At 39.5% G+C, this 18,079-nt stretch overlaps 1 protein-coding gene across 2 annotated transcripts in view; it reads left to right on the top strand.

The window, feature by feature from the left end:
• Positions 1 to 2,816: 2,816 nt before the first annotated feature.
• The window catches only part of DNAJC15 (DnaJ heat shock protein family (Hsp40) member C15), an 80,405-nt gene continuing 65,142 nt past the window's right edge, over positions 2,817 to 18,079 (top strand). Inside the window, exon 1 of one of the 2 annotated variants that reach the window (XM_045839288.1) lies at positions 2,817 to 3,047. In XM_045839288.1, coding sequence (XP_045695244.1) covers positions 2,943 to 3,047 — 105 coding nt within the window. In that variant the 5' untranslated portion in view covers positions 2,817 to 2,942. The remainder of the gene's footprint in view (positions 3,048 to 18,079) is intronic. The other variant, XM_045839289.1, reaches the window with a different exon arrangement.

The following is an 18,079-nucleotide window of genomic DNA, read 5'->3' as shown; positions in this document are numbered from 1 at the left end:
TATACCTTGAGAGGTATACCTCTCAAAATAACCTTGATTGGTTATTTTGAAAAAGCTTCTGGTCCTTCCCAAGCCCAAAATAATATAATCCCAGCTAACAAAGCCCTTCCTTCTCTCTCTCCCAGTAACATGTATTCGCCTCATTTGTCCCCTCATTCTCTCCATAGCAGCTATGTGAGACTAACAGCTGCCTGTCGCCTTGGTGGCTACAGGGACTCCTAAGGTGGCCCAAGCCTGGAAAGGCTGTAAAGCTACACTAGCAGAATGGTGATAAAGGCTGGACTGGACTGGACTAAGGTTTAATATGGACTAGCCTTGGCATGGCAGAGAATCTCTAAACACTGGTCCTACTTCTGGGCCCGATGGAAGCAAGCTTAGACTTTTTCCACAGCAGACCAACAAAAATGGGACACCGGAAACCCAGGGAAACTCCTTTGATTTTTACATCAGGTGCCACAAATAAATATTATCACCAGACTTCATCCTCCTTTGTGAATATCCTAGAATGCTTTCCTCGTGACATCACAAAAACCCCACTTCCACTGACAACAATCTGATTGATGATAAAATCCAAATTAGCTAGTTTTCCCTTCTCTTCCTGCTATGTAAATTCTCTGATATCTGTACATGGAGACATAGAATTACACATTGCTCTCCTTATACATTTTTAAAAAGAATATATTCTAGAATATTCTAGAATGTGGGCTGGGTGATGCTCATTATCTCCCTAGTATTGATGAAACTCGTTTTGTTCAAGTTTCCAGTGACCACCTACTTGCCAGATTCAGTGGGCATATTTTATCCTTATCTTACTTGGTTTATCTGTAGGTGTCTAGCATTTTTCACTCTTATGTTCTCGAAATTTCCTTGGTTTTCATGAACCCACTCACCTGACTTCTATCTCTTCTCGATGTCTGCAATGCTTTGTTTGCAAGAATAGAAAACTCAACTAAAACCTAGTTTAAATTTAGGGCAACAGTTTCTTCAACAAGTCAATAGCACGAAAAAATGTGAAGAAAGCAATTTTCGTGATTAAATGAAGACTGATGTGACATAAACATTAACTGCTGTTTGTGGATTTGGAACCTTATATGAACAAACCAGATATTTAAGTATTTTTATTAATAATCAGGAAAATTTAGATGAGAATTGGATATTAAGTGACACAAAAAGTTAATAGTTTTTGTAAGGTATATTAAAAAGAAAAGCCACAGGCCCAAAATGGTGTCACTTGTCCTAAAAGCCAGTGATACCAACCCTCATTACAGTTTCTGCTTCTCCTGGAAGTAGAATTTTAAGCCAATCAGTCTGGAATTTCCTTATCCATGAGAATGAAGTACCAGTAATATGCCTGATAAGACCCACTGCCTTCTCCTAAGGGAAGGTGTCCTTGCCAGAAATAAACCACCCTTTTAACTTCTTAGTTCCATTCTCTTTCTGCCTATAAAAACCTTCAATTTTGCACAACCCCTGAGAGGATGCTTCTAGTTTCTAGATGGGATGCTGACCAATTCATTAATCACTTAATAAAGCCAATTAGATCTTCAAATTTATTCCGTTGAATTTTGTTTTTTAATAGGTGTCATAGTGGTGTGATATGTTAGAAAATGTCCATATTTAGCAGGAACACATACTGAAATACACAGTGAAATAACATCCTGTCTTGCTTTGCTTTAAAATACTCAACAAAAAGAAAGAAAATAGAATTGTGGCAGAATCTTCACAATTGTTTAATATGGATTTTGGTGTGTGAATGTTCATTGTTTATTTTTCAAATGCTTATTAAATGCTATTCTTTATTTTTTAAATGCCTAAAGTTTTAAATACAAAGTTAAAGAGAAATTAAAATAAGGGAATTTTTACTTCATAATTTCTTTTTAATCTCTTTGGCTTTCAATGGTATTTACTTCATCTAAGGACACTTCTAAGGTAGGGGCACCATATATCCTAGTTTGCCAGGGCAGTTCCAGTTATATTTATTGCCCTAACATGATTATTTATAGCACTATGTTTTATTTAAATGTTTTGGATGATAAATTAACAGTCACCTTAGCCCATGGTTGACAAATGATTACCCATCATAATTACATCTTCACACTTCCCTGTTTGTGTGCACCTCTGAAGAGAGGTGAAGCTGCTTTTTCCAGAAGCACCCAGCAAACCTTTCATATCATTCCAATTTTCAGGAAGGGCTATGTGGCCATCCATAAAACAAATATTATGGATAGAATGATGGGATACATTGGCTAACTTATGTAAATCATGGCTCAACCTGAGATTAGGGGACAAAGTCAATCCTTGGTTACTTGTTAAGTGAGGGCAAGAGAAATTAAATGTGGAGAGGAAACCAGTAACGGTTACTACACCTCTCCTTGCCATGTCCTTGCCTTGTTCTTGCCATTGCCTTAGTTTAGACCTCAACATTTCTTACTCAGATGTAACAAACAGAAACCTTATTTTATTTAACCTGGGCTTTTATTTTGATTCTTTTCCTTTAACTGAAACTGTCCTCACCCAGAACACTGACTCACCCAGTAGTTTCCCTTTCTGCATCATTAAGCCTTCAGGACAATGAGATTCTGGTCAGCATCCAGTATTCTTAGGAACAAGGTCCTGGCTCTATTGACTACAGAGAGAGAGTTACAATCTAACTAAAGATAACATCTTGGTCTCAGCTGTATTTTAGCTCTACACCCAGGAAGCGGAATGATCACACCAAACAAATCCTTGAGACAAACAAAACACCCTACTAGCTCCGAGTGTGACTCTAGGCTTTAACAGAACAGGCTGGCTCCAGCCTAGGTGAGATCTTCCAGTGACCCGCCCTCCACTAGCGCAGGTGCAACCTCCTCTAAACCCTCGAAGCAACCCGTCTAGTTTGTCCCTGCGGCCCTCCCGTACGCGGCACCGAGGCTCAGCGCGTCCCTCTCAGCCACGTTGTTATGGCTGCGGGTGGTGGTGGGAGCTCAGCCTGCGAGGGCCTGCGGTACGCAGAGTACTCGCTGCCCTCCAGCAAACGGCCGGACTCGGAGATCGATCAAGGACTGGTGAGTCCTGCCGCGCTCCCACCTCTCTCTAGCTCTTAGCTGCCGGCTGGGCCTGGTAGCAGCCGCTGGGAGTCCCTCCTAATCCTGCCTCACCTCTGTATACCTCCTTTTCCCTGAAACCCTGGTTGCGGCTTTCATTCTCCATTGTCGTCGTCCTCGTCGATCCACGGTTAATTCCTTCAGCCCCAACGCTGCGCTGTGCCTGGAGCTACAACGAGGCGTGTTTAGAGAATTTCTGTCCCCTCAAGGACCTTGCCGTCTTGTCGAGGACACAGACCAGAACAGCCATTTGGAGATTGAGTGTCCTAAGTGATGTAGGATGGATTCTCTTTATTACCTAGGAGATCGCAGTCCAGTTTTGGAAAGGAAACTGTGTATTTTATTCATTATAGCCACCATAATATTTCAATCGAGGTAAGCCACGTGAAAGAGTTGGGATAGTCTGAGGGCAGTGGTGCTATTTTGATGAGTTTTAAGTAAAAGAGTGATAGTAGGGCCATGGCAAGATTCTCTCTGGCTACTTGTAGGAAGAATGAATTAGATGGGGGAAGTCCGGAAACGTTTTCTACACCACGTTCCCTGCTACTCCAGCTTGCAGTGATGTATCTTGTCTACTTAGTGTCCAGCAGAGTCTTAAAATTTTGAGGGATGCAGACAGTTCTTTGATTACAGGGTTGTCTGTCTCATACTTATTAGGACTTCTAGGATCCATAGTCCTCCATTTACCAATTATCTTTTCTCTTACCCAAATTATTATGACAACCAAAAGGAATACAGATTTTCGAAGTGTCCCTAAAGGCCTGTTCCGCTCTTGTTGGGAACCATTGGTCCAAGTAATGACCAATGAAGAGGTAGAAAATAAGAGAGCTGACAATAACTTTGGGGAACTTGGAAGTATTAAAAGTGATGGGAAACTGACAAATGGTAAGTGTTAAGAAAGAATAAATGACCTAGGTGTAGGACATATTTAGTAATCTTTTTGAAAATAATAGAAAATAAAATGTTTCTCAAGGAGTAGAAGAAAAAATGTGTCTGCTAGTTGTTAGATAACTTCCTCTCCAACAAGTAGTAGTAGAGTTAAATAACTTTCTCTTAAATAAGCTCTTTGGGAACTAAGATTGTTTATTAGCATGTTTAAGAGGTTAAAAAGAAAAATGTAGGTAAAAATATCTGTAGTACCTTGAGTGAAATAGTAACACAGAATTAATTGTTTAATAATTAGAGGTCATAGTAAAACTTTGCTTTAGCAAAGCTAGGTCTCATTGAAAAGTAGGAAAGAAACTTTAAAGTTAAAAAGAGAAGAATATCATCAAATTTTAAAGCAGTCTGAACAAAACTCAGTTTGTGTGAGGGGGGTAGCCTTTTAGTTTCCAGTACTTTCTTGATAGTGTAAGTCCCTAATGTCATTAGGATAGTGTAGCAATTTTCAACTGATTTGCTGCAAGAATTTTTAAAACATGTGATGCCTGACTGTTCAGTCAGGAGCACTGACCTCATTTTCATTATACAACAACAGCTGTCTGTTGTGAATGAATCAAAATTATACCTGTTGTTTTTGTCAGATTGGCAAAAAATATATTTTTTGATGTGCCACAGAATTTTAGCAGTTAGTTTATATGTGTTGTGAGGTGAAAAACGTTGAAAATCGCTGGGATAGTGTAACATAAGAAAATTAGCCACCAATATGTTTCAATATGAACAAACCTTATGTATGAAAGCTAAAACCTGTCAAACATATAAATTATCAAGTATTCATTATCAGAAAAAAAGAGACCAATTCTACAATTTTTCAGTTCTAGTTTGATAATAAAACATGTTTTACCATATTACCCGGAAGCTTCCATTTGAAGAAATCACATGGATTATGTATTATATATCCATATTTTTAACTTTGATTTTTTTCCTTGCTGGTCTTTATATCATAAGAAGAGGTTAAAACAGAAGACAGGAACTTTGCTCTCTGATTTCCAGCATTTATAATGGTGCTTGATATGTGATCAGCATTCCAAAAAGAAATTGTTGAATGAATAAATATTATTCTGGAATGGGAATGAATGAGAAGAGCTATTCTTTCAGTGAGTAGAGTTAATAAATTCAAAATATAAAATTCAGCTTATCTAAAATGTAACTCATTATATCTTCTTGCCAAACATGCTGATTCCCTTCTTATTTCCCTTATCTTGAATAATTCCATACTCAACTTCACCTCTCCTATACCTCCAGCATCCAGTTCTTCAGCCACTTACCCTGCTCTCTGTGATTTCCTTCTCCCTCCCTTCCCACTGCTGTTCTGTTAGTCTGTCACCTCTCCTCTGGCTTATAGTAGTAGCCTTTAAAAACTAGTCTCTCTGCTTCTGATGTTTTACCTTTTTCAATAGCCATACTGCCATCAGTTATTTTTCTATAATCCTGACCTAATAATGGTATCATCGTTTTTTATAAATTTACCATAGTTCAAACTTTGCTCGAGGCAGTATCCTGGAACCTTCATGAACTGACCCATAAATCACTTACCAGCACCATCTTCCATCCCCTATACTATACTGCATTCTGTGTTGTGACTTAGTTTTCTCCTCTGTTTAAAACTGTTTGCCTGGCAAACTCCTGTTTATTTTTTTTAAGGGTCAGCTTACTGATGTGAAGCTTTCCCTGACTGCAGTTCCCTCTCCCTAGTAGAATTAAGTTGTTTTCTCCTATGTATTTCCTTAGAAAGTCATACAATTTTTTATTGTAGTATTTCTTGTATAAAAATATATTTACCTAAGAACCTAGGTTGTGAAATCTTTAAGGTAAGAACTTTTATCTGCTGTGATTGACATTATAATTGGCACATAGTGTTCACTTAATTGTTTATTATATAAACAGCTATTAACTTTTATTACTATTGAGTAACTTAATGAAAAAATATGGATTTTTGGTTCTAACATACTGATGCACTTACTATTTTTCTGTAGGGTTTCTCCTTTATGTTAGCTTCTAAGGGAGAACAGTAAACTCTGGGTCTGTCTTGCTCACTGCTCTCTGTCTAGAACTTAACACAAGGCCTGGTGTATGCTAAATAATGTTTGTATATTTATATGGCAAATGTTCTAAGTGTTATAAATAAATGTTTGTTGAGTGAGAGAATAGTCTCCATCTTTCCTCTCTATCACAATCACCACTTTGCTTTTCGAGGCAGAGGAATAATTCTTTTCCTTGTTAATTTCCCTCTGGTATAACTGTTGTCTATCTTGAACTTACCTGTTGCAGTCTCAAGATAGAAGTTCTAGCATTTTATAACACTTTGAGGCAATTTATATTTATCTAGAAAGTTATTTACTGCTTATGCTGTTTTGGAAGAATAAAATGCCTTAGGGAATTTGTAAACAATTTTGATGCCTTTTTTCCACCCTCAGCAGTATCAGCTTTGGTGGAGTAGATTGTTATACCAGTTTTCAGAAATTCTTTGATTCATGGTATTGGAACATTTGAAGTAATTTTTCCATTTTTTTCCCAGGTGGATATTTGAAACTAGGGGGCAGTTAACAGATATCTGACTTGGCCTACTTGTTGATTTGCTGGCATTGTTTAAATAGTGCTTGTTTTCCTGCTTGAGATATGTATTTTTAACTAAAATTAGTTTTTTTAATTTATTGATTTTTAGAGAAAAGAGAGAGAGAAACATTGATGTGGTGTTCTGCTTTTATGTACATTCATTGGTTGATTCTTTTATGTGCTCTGACTGGGGGTTGAACCTGCAACCTTGGTTTATCAGGATGACACTCTAACCAACTGAGCTACCTGGCCAGGGCAAATCAGATTTTTTTTTTTAATTGTTGTTCAAGTACAGTTGCCTTCATTTTCCCACTCACCCCAGCCATCCACACCTCCCTCCCCTGATCCCACTCATTATCCCATTTGTCTATGTGTCCTTTATAGTTCCTGAAAACCCTTCTCCCCTTTCCCCCCATTATCCCCTCCCACCTCCCCTCTGGTTACTGTCAGGTTGTTCTTAATTTCAGTGTCTCTGGTTCTGTTTTGCTTGCTTGTTTATTTGTTTTATTGATTAGGTTCCACTTATGTTGGGAACCGCCCTGACTGGTATCAGAAGCTGAAACCTCTGCCTAGGCTAAGGCTAAAGGAACGCCCTTGGAACTGTAAGCCAGCAAGGAGACAAAAGTTTATCTCCCTGGCAGGAATGCTGCTTCTGCTGCTTTATTCATAACTGAACCCCCAAAAGCTTGGTTGGTTAGCCAAAGACGGGTAAGATTCCCCAAGGGGGGAACGACCTAAGGCAGGCACGATCACTTTGTGAGGCCCCCCAAAAGAAGGACTTGGGGGGCTGCAGCAAAAGGGGGTGATGGACCCTCGCTCCTCGGCTTTGACATAGCCTGAGTTCTCATTGTCTGGGAGAAAAATCTCCTTATCTCTTGGTTGCCTTGGTTCCCTTGCTCCACCTAAGCCTGAAACAATGACAGGGTGGTGCAGCTCTGTGCTGAAAAGGGCGGATTCCTCGGGTGATCAGGCCTAAGAAAGAATATGTAAATTACTGTGAAACCTTCTTTGTTTAGAATGCTCTCATTGAATGAGGGGGGTCCAAGGAGGAAGTTAGTTTGTTCCTCAGTCTTACAGCTCTTTGACCCCGATTCAATAGACCGGCAGAGTTCCTTGTTTTCTATAGTTCCTTACTTCCCCCTAATGACTTCTGTACTTTACCTGAATTATTACGCAGAATGAGCCCAATAAAAGCAGGTATGGACTGTAAATCAGCGTGCTCCCCACTAGGGGGGGTGGCCATTTCGTCCCTACTTCCCCACAGAAACTGGTCTGTCTCTGTGCATGTGTGTTTTTTCTCGCGTGTTTTATCGACGAGCCATCCACAGCATTCCATGGTCACTGCTGGCCGGTGACCCACGCTCAACACACTTAAAGGTGAGATCATATGGTATTTGTCTTTCACTGCCTGGCTTATTTCACTTAGCATAATGTTCTCCAGTTCCATCCATGCTGTTACGAAGGGTAAGAGCTCCTTCTTTCTTTCTGTTGGATAGTATTCCATCGTGTAAATGTACCATAGTTTTTTGATCCACTCATTTGCTGATGGGCACTTAGGTTGCTTCCAGCACTTGTCTATTGTAAATTGTGCTGCTATGAACATTGGGGTGATAGGTTCTTTTGGATAGGTGTTTCAGGGTTCTTATGATATAATCCCAGCAGTGGAATTGGCAGGTCAAAAAGCAGTTCCATTTTTAGTTTTCTGAGGAAATTCTATACTGTTTTCCCACAGTGGCTGCACCAGTCTGCATTTCCACCAACAGTGAGGTAGAGTTCCCTTTTCTCCACATCCTCTCCAACACTGGTTGTTGGTTGATTTGTTTATGATATGGCCATTCTCACTGATATGAAGTGGTATCTCACTGTGGTTTTGATTTGCCTCTCTGTGGCTAGTGATGCTCAGCATCTTTTCATATGTCTCTGGACCCTCTGTATGTCCTCCTTGGAGAAGCGTCTGTTCAGGTCTTTTGCCCGTTTTTTAATTCCATGTGTATAATATCTTATGGGAAACTTCATTCTGGGTTATGACTCTGCATCTTAATAATCCCATTTTTATGTTTTTACCCAGCTCTTCACCCTGTGTAGCTAATGAGGTATGAGAGTAAAAGATTTCCTTGTCTTGGAGTCAGTAATTTTGGCTTTCAGTCCACCAGGGAAAGTGAAATTACTCCTGAAGCTTCAGTAACCCTCTCTTTTGGTTGATTAGTTTTGTCTTTATTTTTGTTTTTTTTAATATCTGTGTTAGGGACTGCTAATGGAAAGTGCCAGGGGAATGTGAAAGGAAGGAGGGACTTATCAATCTTCTATAGGCATACTTCAGAGGTATTGTGGGTTCAGGTCTAGACCACTGTAATAAAGTGAGTCATAATCTTTTTGCTGGTGGAGGGTCTTGCCTTCAATTTGTAAAAAACATGACACCTGTGAAGTGCAATAAAGAGAACCACAATAAAATGAAGTATGCCTGTATTCATACTTTTAAGTTTGTTTTTTTCTGTAAGATGGCTCTAGTAGTGCTTTGTTGTCTTTAACTTCATTCGAAATGATTTTGTTAGATTGTTTTGTGACAGCTGTCACAGCAACATGCATTAAGAAAAACTTACCACAATTGGTGAGTTTTTGTGTAGCCATTTTAATACTGAAGATGGAAGAAAATATGTAACATTTTTGGCATATTATGCTTTATTATTTCAAGAAAGGTAAAAATGCAACTGAAACACAAAAAGACATGTGTGCAGTATATGGAGAAGGTACTGAGACTGATCAAACATGTCAAGTGGATTGGCAAAGGTTCACACTGGAGATTTCTCACTGGAAAAAGCTCCACAGTTGGGGTAGACCAGCTGAAGTTATAATGATTAAATCGAGACCATTAATTGAGAACAATCAATGACATTTTACATTTTTACCAATAACTTTATTGATTTGGATATTTTGAGTATGTTGGCGATCCTCCCATGTGGTATAATATAGGTTGTTCTCAGTTAATGTCTTGATTTTATCATTATCACCTTCAACTAGTCTAACCCAATCATGGAGCATTATCCAATAAGAAATCTCCTGTTTGCAAACCACTTTTGACATGTTCGATTAGTCTCAGTACCTTCTCCATACACTGCACACATCTCTTTTTGCATTTTGGTTGCGTTTTCACATTTCTTGAAATAATAAAGCTTAATATACTGAAAATGTTACATATTTTCTTCCATCTTCAATATTAAAATAGCTACACAAAAACACCAATTTTGATTTTTTTAAATGCGTGTTGCTGTGACAGCTGTCACAATACAGTCTAACAAAATCATTTCAAATGAAGCTAAAGACAGCTAAGTGTTAATAGAGCCATCTTACAGAAAGAAGCAAGTGAACTATTTGGCCAACCCAATACATAGAACTTAAAACATTTCCAAATATATTATATGATTTTGTAAACTATTTTAAGTAGAAGTTTTAATAAGTGCCATGAATTGATACTTAATTTGTATATTCTTTTTAAATGACTTGTGGTAACCCATTTCAGCCTTTCTTTCCATTCTAGAAAACTTGTGATAGTCCAAAACAGGGGTGTCTAACCTTTCGGTGTCTCTGGGCCACACTGGGAGAAGAAAAACTCTCTTGAGCCACACATTAAATATACTCACACTAATGAGAACTGATGAGCAAAAAAAAAGGTCCATGCATAATTTTCTTGATATCTGCCACCACAGAAGAGGGAAAAAGTCCTCACATAATAATCCTAATTATGCAGAAGGCCTTTCGATAATCTTTTAAAATCATTGAGCAGGTCCCACATTTGTGATCACTAATGTTGGAAATACACATATTTAAGTAATAAAACTAATGTTTTAAGTAAATTTACAGTTTGTGTTGGGCTGCATTCATAATCGTCCTGGGCCTTGAGTTGGGACATCTCTGGTCTGTAATTTAGAAACAGTTGGAATATCATGCAGTTTAGAATTGTTGACTCATTCATTCTCATTTTTAAGTGTCAACAGATTTATTTCTAACACTAAATTTATTGTCTGTTTTATCAATGTGATGAGATTTTTTTCCCTGAGGTTTTTGTAGAAAAGGATCTTTTACATCAAAGGTGTCCAACTCATTTTCACCGGGTGCCACATCAGCCTTGAGGTTGCCTTCAAAGGGCTGAATGTAATTTTAGGACTGTATAAATGTAACTACTTCTTAACTAGGGGCAAGGAGCTTGGCACTGCCTCTGGGTAGAAACAAGGTGCCAGGCCAGATAAAACAAGGTGGAGGGCCAGATTCCACCCATAGGCCTGGTGTTTGCCACCTGTGATTTAGGTCCTTATAGTAAAAATTCACTTGTGGACACATGTATTTTTGCCTTTATTTGGCCTAAAACAGTTTCCCAATCTTTTCAAATATAAGGTCTGACAATTTTCATAACTGTCTCCTGCTCTATAATGTCAGTAGTGTTTTCCATTTTTATTCATTGATTGTATAGAAATCAGATAAAAATTAATGATACACGTGAATGTACCGAGTCCATTAAGGAGGAAGTGAACCAGCACTGAGCGTATGTCTACTACATTCCAGCCACTGTGATTATATTTTTCTATTTCTCATAATGCTTTTGTGAAGTTCATTGTTACTTTTCACTATTTCACATATAAGAAAACTGAGGTTCCAAAAAGTTAATTAACTGTCTCAAGGATATATACCTAGTAAGTGGCAGGTCTAGAATATGAAACCAATTTTGACTCCCAAAGTTCTTAACTTTTTAACTGCACCATATTGGTGCTCCATCATTTACATAGATATCAGAAATTGATGAACTTCAACTTAAAGAAATGATTTATAGTCTTTTTGTGGTAATTTTCAGAGTCTTTAGATGCCTCGAGATATGTTCTAAAACTTGTAAATTTCAAAGCAGAGTTCATTTTATTTTACCTTAACTGAAAAAAGGAGGAAAGAATGGAATGAGAGTTAAGCTATAAGAATTACCATTTTAAGAAATTGCTGCCTTAAGTAAAAGTAAATAAAATAGTCTTTTGTAGGAGAATAAAAGTAGCTTTTCAGAAAATAGGATGATTTCCCAAGCAAGAAGAATTAGCAAAGCTACAGAGTGTTGCAGGTAAGTGTAGATCAGGTGAAGGCCAAGAGAGTTTAAGAGGTACTTGCCAGGGATTTCAGAGTCAGTGTGGTAAGTCTGTGGAAATGCATGATAGGGGGGCTTGCTAGAGACACAGCCAGATCATTTTTATGCTCAGGGTGCAAAGTTAAAAAGGGGGATAGCAAAGATAAATGCATTTGTTTTTATTGAAGAGTGCTAGGAAGAATTTATATTTATTCTTTTTTAAATATATTTTATTGATTATGCTATTACAGTTGTCCCATTACCCCCCTTCATTCCCCTCCACCCTGCACACCCTCTCCCACTTACATTCCCCCCCTTTAGTTCATGTCCATGTGTCATAAGTTCTTTAGCTTCTACATTTCCCATACTATTCTTGCCCTCCCCCTGTCTATTTTCTATCTACCATCTATGCTACTTATTCTCCATACCTTTTCCCCCTCTCTCCTCCTCCCACTCCCCTGTGGCTAACCCTCCATGTGATCTCCATTTCTGTGGTTCTGTTCCTGTTGTAGTAGTTTGCTTAGTTTGTTTTTGTTTTTGTTTTTGTTTTAGGTGTGGTTGTTAATAATTGTGAGTTTGCTGGCATTTTACTATACAAGTTTTTTTTTATCTTCATTTTCCTTAGATAAGTCCCTTTAACATTTCATAAAATAAGGGCTTGGTGATGATGAACTCCTTTCACTTGACCTTATCTGAGAAGCACTTTATCTGCCCTTCCATTCTAAATGAAAGCTTTGCTGGATAGAACAATCTGGGATGTAGGCCCTTGCCTTTCATAACTTGGAATACTTCTTTCCAGTCCCTTCTTGCCTGCAAGGTCTCTTTTGAGAAATCAGCTGACAGTCTGATGGGAACTCCTTCATAGGTTACTATGTCCTTATCTCTTGCTGTTTCTAGGATTCTCTCCTTCATTTTTACCTTGGCTAATGTAATTATGGTGTGCCTTGGTGTGTCCCTTCTTGGATCCAACTTCTTTGGGACTCTCTGAGCTTCCTGGACTTCCTGGAAGTCTATTTTCTTTGCCAGAATGGGGAAGTTCTCCTTTATTATTTGTTCAAATAAGTTTTCCACTTGTTGCTCTTCCTCTTCTCCTTCTGGTACTGTTACAGAACAACAGGGGCCAAGGGGGCCCTGGGATGATATACTATTACCTGAAAGGAACCCCCCAGGTTCGTTATGTCTGCCACCTGAGGAAAGACGTCTCTCAATGCCAGAGATTCGTGAAAAGGAAAGGAAATGTTTATTTAATGCTATACAGACTTAAAGTAGTGACCTAATGTCTTCACCAAAATCCCAAAGTTCCTTAAAATACCCACAAACACACACAGTCCTTTCTTTCCCATTTGCCCAGTCTGGGGTACTGTATCTCAGGAAAAGAAATAGAAGTCCATGGCTCAGGCAGGCCCCAGTTCTTCCCAGTAATCCATCTCAGCTGGCAGGCCTCCCTGGGTTCCTGGCACCATCAGCTGTGTCGCCGAGATCTCTGCTAAAGCTGAGTGGTGGTTCCCCCTTCTAAAGCTGCGGGGGTCCCCACTCTGGCAAAGCCTCGAGGTTCTCTCTCCACTGCCCCAGCCGCGTGGTCCTCTCTACACAATGGCTGTGAGAGTCTCCACTCAGCCAAAACCATGTGGTTCTCCTCCTAGGGCTGAGGGAGTCCCCACTCTAGCAAAGCCTGTGGTTCTCTCTCCCAGGGCTACGGGAGTCTCCACTCAGCCAAAACCTCATGGTTCTCCCTCCTCTGTGGTTGCAAGGGCGGGGGTGGAGGGCCGCCACTCTGCCAAAGCTGAGTGGCAGTTCTCTGCTAAAGCCACATTGTGATTCTCTCTTGCAGGGCTGTGGGAGTCCCCACTCTGCTAAAGACGGAGTGGTTCTTCCCTCTCAGTGGCTGCAAGGAGGGGGGTTGCCCCTCTGCCAAAGCCGAGTGCCGGTTCTCTGCTAAAGCTGCATGGTGATTCTCTCTCCTCAATGGCTGCCGCGGCTCGGTTTAAATCTCTGCGCCAATCTTCCTCTGCAGCCCCATTTCTGACTCCTCCCACTGTCAGTTACACTTGCTAGCCCTCTCATATTCTTCCAGCTTTACTGGTCTGCCATCGTGAGTCTGGGCAGGTGTGGCTCCATGTCATGGAGCCAATCTTCTCCAAGCTCTTACGCAGGCACTATAACTCGGGGGATCTGCCCCCCAGTTACGTCTTGGTGGGGAAGTTACTTCCATTCCGCTGGCTCAGAGCATGGCCACAGCTATTTAACATATTTATGTAACCATTTAAAGGTTATAGATATGTTAAATGACCACGCCAAAGGTTAGCTGCAAAGCTGTTGCTATGCAAACAGCTTTCAGTGGCCCTGCTCCATTTGTCCCTTCCCCTAACCCACACCTATGGGGGTCGGTGAGGACATCCTAATATTTCCTGAGCATCTTGAGTTCTGGACCCCATTCCAAATCCCTGTTTGGGGCCCTGCTCTTGGCTGTACCCTGTTACAGTACCCCCATAATTCGATGTTGGAACATTTAAAGATGTCTTGGGAGTTCTAAGCTTCTCATTTTTTTGAATTCTTATTTCTTCATTCTTTGCTGATTGTATGTTTTTTTCTTCCTTCTGGTCCACTCCATTGATGTGAGACCCAGCTTTCATTCCATCACTATTGTTTACCTGTGCATTTTTCTCATTTCACTTATTGTAGCCTTCATTTTTTCATCTAATTTGCGACCAAAATCAGCCAATTCTGTGAGCATCCTGATCACTAGTGCTTTGAGCTGTGCATCTGATAGGCTGGCTATCTCTTGATCACTTAAAAGTACTAATGGTGGGGCTTTCAATTCTGTTTGAGCCATCTTTTTTTTTTTTTTTCCTTTGGTCTGGTCGCACCTGTTACGTGTGAGGGGCAGAGCCTTAGGTGTTCACCAGGGTAGGACACCCCAGTTGCTGGGTTGTTTGCTGTATGTGGGGGCGGGGTCTGAGAGGGAACAATGGTGCTTGCTCCACTCTCCATCAGACCTCAGTCCCTTCCGCTGCACCCTCCCGAGCAAACTGGTCCCCTCTGGTGCCAATTCCCATGTGGTTGGGCTTGTGCACCCCGTGGGACTTTCCAGTGACCTCTCCTGTGAGGCTGGGGGTCTCTCCCTGCACCGCAACCCCTCCCCCACAGGTGTTTTCAATCAGTGCCCCGAGGCTCTATTACCTGGTGCTGGGACCCTGGGACTGCCTGGTTAGCCAGCCGCCTTGCGTGCAGTGCCTTGCTTCACAATCACCGCCTCGCTGGGTCTGCTGGTTGCCACCCCTCAGCCGGGATCTGCCAGCTGCCGCTTGCACGCTTAGGGTCTGCCTGCTGCGGTCTTGCACACCCCGGTTGTCTTATGTGCCGGGTCCCAATATTCTCTGCTCTCTGCGCTGTGACGTGCCCCCGGCTGCCCGACTCCACCCCTCCTATCTGTCTGGATGAACGTGTCCATTTTAACTTCTTAGTTGTCCGACTTCCATACAGTTCAATTTTCTGTTAGTTCTGGTTGTTATTCTGTTTTTAAATTGTTGTTGTCCCTATCTTGGTTGTGTGAGGAGGCACAGTGTGTCTGCCTGTGCCTCCACCTTGTCCAGAAGTCCTCTGTATTTATTTTTAATAAAGTTTTGTTGATTGGTTTTAGAGAGAGAGGAAGGGAGAGAGGGAGGCAGGGGGAGAGAGAGAGAAACATCCATTTGTTGTTCCACTTATGCATTTATTCGTTGATTCTTGTATGTGCCCTGACTGGGGGTTGAACCTGACACCTTGGTGTATCCGGATGATGCTTTAACCAGCTGTTCTATCAGGCCAGGGAAGAATTTGTTTTTAAAGTTTATTTTAAAGTACACAGGTCAGAACTTCTTCCGACTTACAAATTAAAAGTTATTAACTGTTGACCAGGTAGGATCTTCACAAGATTTTTCTAATAACTTTTATTTTTCTCCTGTTTTTAAAAGAAACAATTGTATGATAATATCATATCCTAATTGTAATAGCTACAATTTATTGAATGTTTATCACATGTAAAATACTAGGTGATATGTTTGGATGTCCTAACTTATAAAAATTCACACCAGCCTAAGGAAGTAGGTATACTTATTACCCTTATTTTACAGGTAAGGAACTACTAGTCTAGAAGTTAAGTAACTTGGCCAAGGTCATGGAGCTGACAAGTAGGGAGTCAAATTTCAAGCCATATTTTCTTTGATATGTAATACAAAGACATTGTTCTAATGATAAAAGGTAGGTACTAAGACTGTAATTATTGTTAACATTTTGGTGTATATCACTTTTTTCTGTATTTATATGCTGTACATTTTTGTTATATAATCTGTTCTTATTCTCTGTTTAACATATTGTCTGTAAACATTCCCCAATATATTAGTTAATTGTGTATTTCATTTAGGGCCCATATTATTTACTTATTTTCCTACTTTTGGGTATTCAGATTATTTCCTGTTTTTATATTATATGTAATGCAGTGATGATATCCTCATGTATAAGTTTATGCTCCTCTCATTAATTTCTTAGGATAATATGTTGAAATTGTAGTTACATTGGCACGTCGCTAAATAAATGCAAAGTAGTACTTAAAAGATTATTCTTAAGAAATCATAATGTATAACAAGGACTTAAGTTTGGAGAATTTCTTGTTAAGTATATTAGAGAGTGGAGAAGTACTAATTTGTCATAAGCCTAAGACTTGTTTCTTATGGTGTTTGACTTTGGGTTGATTTGCTTTGTTTTTGTTTTACTCTCCTTTTTACTCTTTAGTGTTGCTGTAGAAATTAATGCTTGCCTGTGGTTCATAAAATAAATTAAGTGACTTTGAAGTGGAGCAAATACAAGTTATTTAGTGTTGTCTTTCCTTTTTACTTAATTTAATGTTTTAATGGGAATTGGTGTTTTGAAAGAAGTTCAGGTGTATTTGTTTTTGCCAAAAGAGTAATAATGGTAAGGGCCAGGTAGATTAATATGAATTGGTCCAGTTTAGATATGAAGATCTGTGAAAGTCATGTCAGCTTGTCTTGAAAATTGTATGGAAGGATAATGGTAAATATTGTTTTTCTAAAGTCATTTTACCATTTCTGATACTTTTTCTTGAGTATTTATTCCCTTCCCCTCCTTTTGATTTCCATGTGTATAATACCTCTCCCAAATTTTGCTGATTTGCTGGCAGTCTTTCTTATTTCATTTCTTTTCTCTCTTCCACTTGTTGTTTAAATTCATAGAGCTTTCTTTGTAGAAATTGAACCAAATAATAAGGCAGCATAAAACACTGAGTTCAGCAGAAAGCGATTTGCTTGTGATTAACCCCTGAGAATTGAGTCACTGTTAGATAAAGAATGTTTTTTGAAACAACCTGCTCATTCTTCTTTTATGCTAGTACATGAGACTTTTTTTTTAAATAATGCTGTGCTTGGACTTTTATTTATCATCTCATAATGGCATGTTTTTAGAAAAAGAAGTCCAAAAGAGAGCTTATGACATCCCTTCTGCCCCCACCCCCATCCTCTTTTAGTCTTTCCTTTCAGCAAAAGGCAGCTCCATTAAGGCAGTAACCATGGCATCCTTTTTCTTTCCCCGGCTTTACTGAAGTATACTTGACAAATTCTGTGTATTTGAGGTGTACAGTGTGATTTGACATATATATTGTGAAGTATTTACCACAGTCACGCTAATTAACAAGTCCATCACCTCACAGTTACTGTGTGTGTGTGTGTGTGTGTGTGTGTGTGTGTGTGTGTTTGCATGTGGTAAAATCACTTAAGATCTACTTTCTTAGTAAATTTCAAATATAAAACTTATTTTCTCATAACAAAAAGTTTAACCAGCATTGCCTCACTTTCCCTACCCCCAGCCCCAGCAACCACCATTCTACTCTCTGCTTCTATGAGTTTAACTATGCTCTACATTTTATCCATTCATCTGTTAATGAACACCAATTTTTCTCTTTCTCTTGTACCTCTCGTATCTAGTCTCTCAAGAAATCTTGGCTTTATCCTGAATATATCCCAAATCTGATCACTTTCCCCTCTCTCCATCACTAATCAATCATTCTGGTCCAAACTGTTGTAACGTTATCTTTCTTAGATTATTTTAATAGATTCCTAACTCCCCTCCATTCCTTTTCCTTTGACATGTGTATTCTCAACATGACAACTAGGGACCATTTTAGAATTCTAAATAAGATCATCTGAAGCCTGTGCTCAAAACAGTAATGTCTCATTTCACTCAGAAGAAAAAAAACAACAACTGAAGTCTTTATATTGATCCCTAAGGCCTGACATGGTCTGCTGCCTGTGCTACTCTTCTGACCTGATTTCCTGTTCTTTTTTACCCCTTCTCACATTCTGCTCTATGCACACTAGCCTCCTGGCTGTGCCTAAGCCCACCGGCCTTC

Source organism: Phyllostomus hastatus, unplaced genomic scaffold (assembly GCF_019186645.2).
Source record: "Phyllostomus hastatus isolate PE091 unplaced genomic scaffold, TTU_PhHast_1.1 phas_contig_29, whole genome shotgun sequence".
Lineage (NCBI taxonomy): Eukaryota > Metazoa > Chordata > Mammalia > Chiroptera > Phyllostomidae > Phyllostomus > Phyllostomus hastatus.
This window is presented reverse-complemented; position numbering and strand designations above follow the sequence as displayed.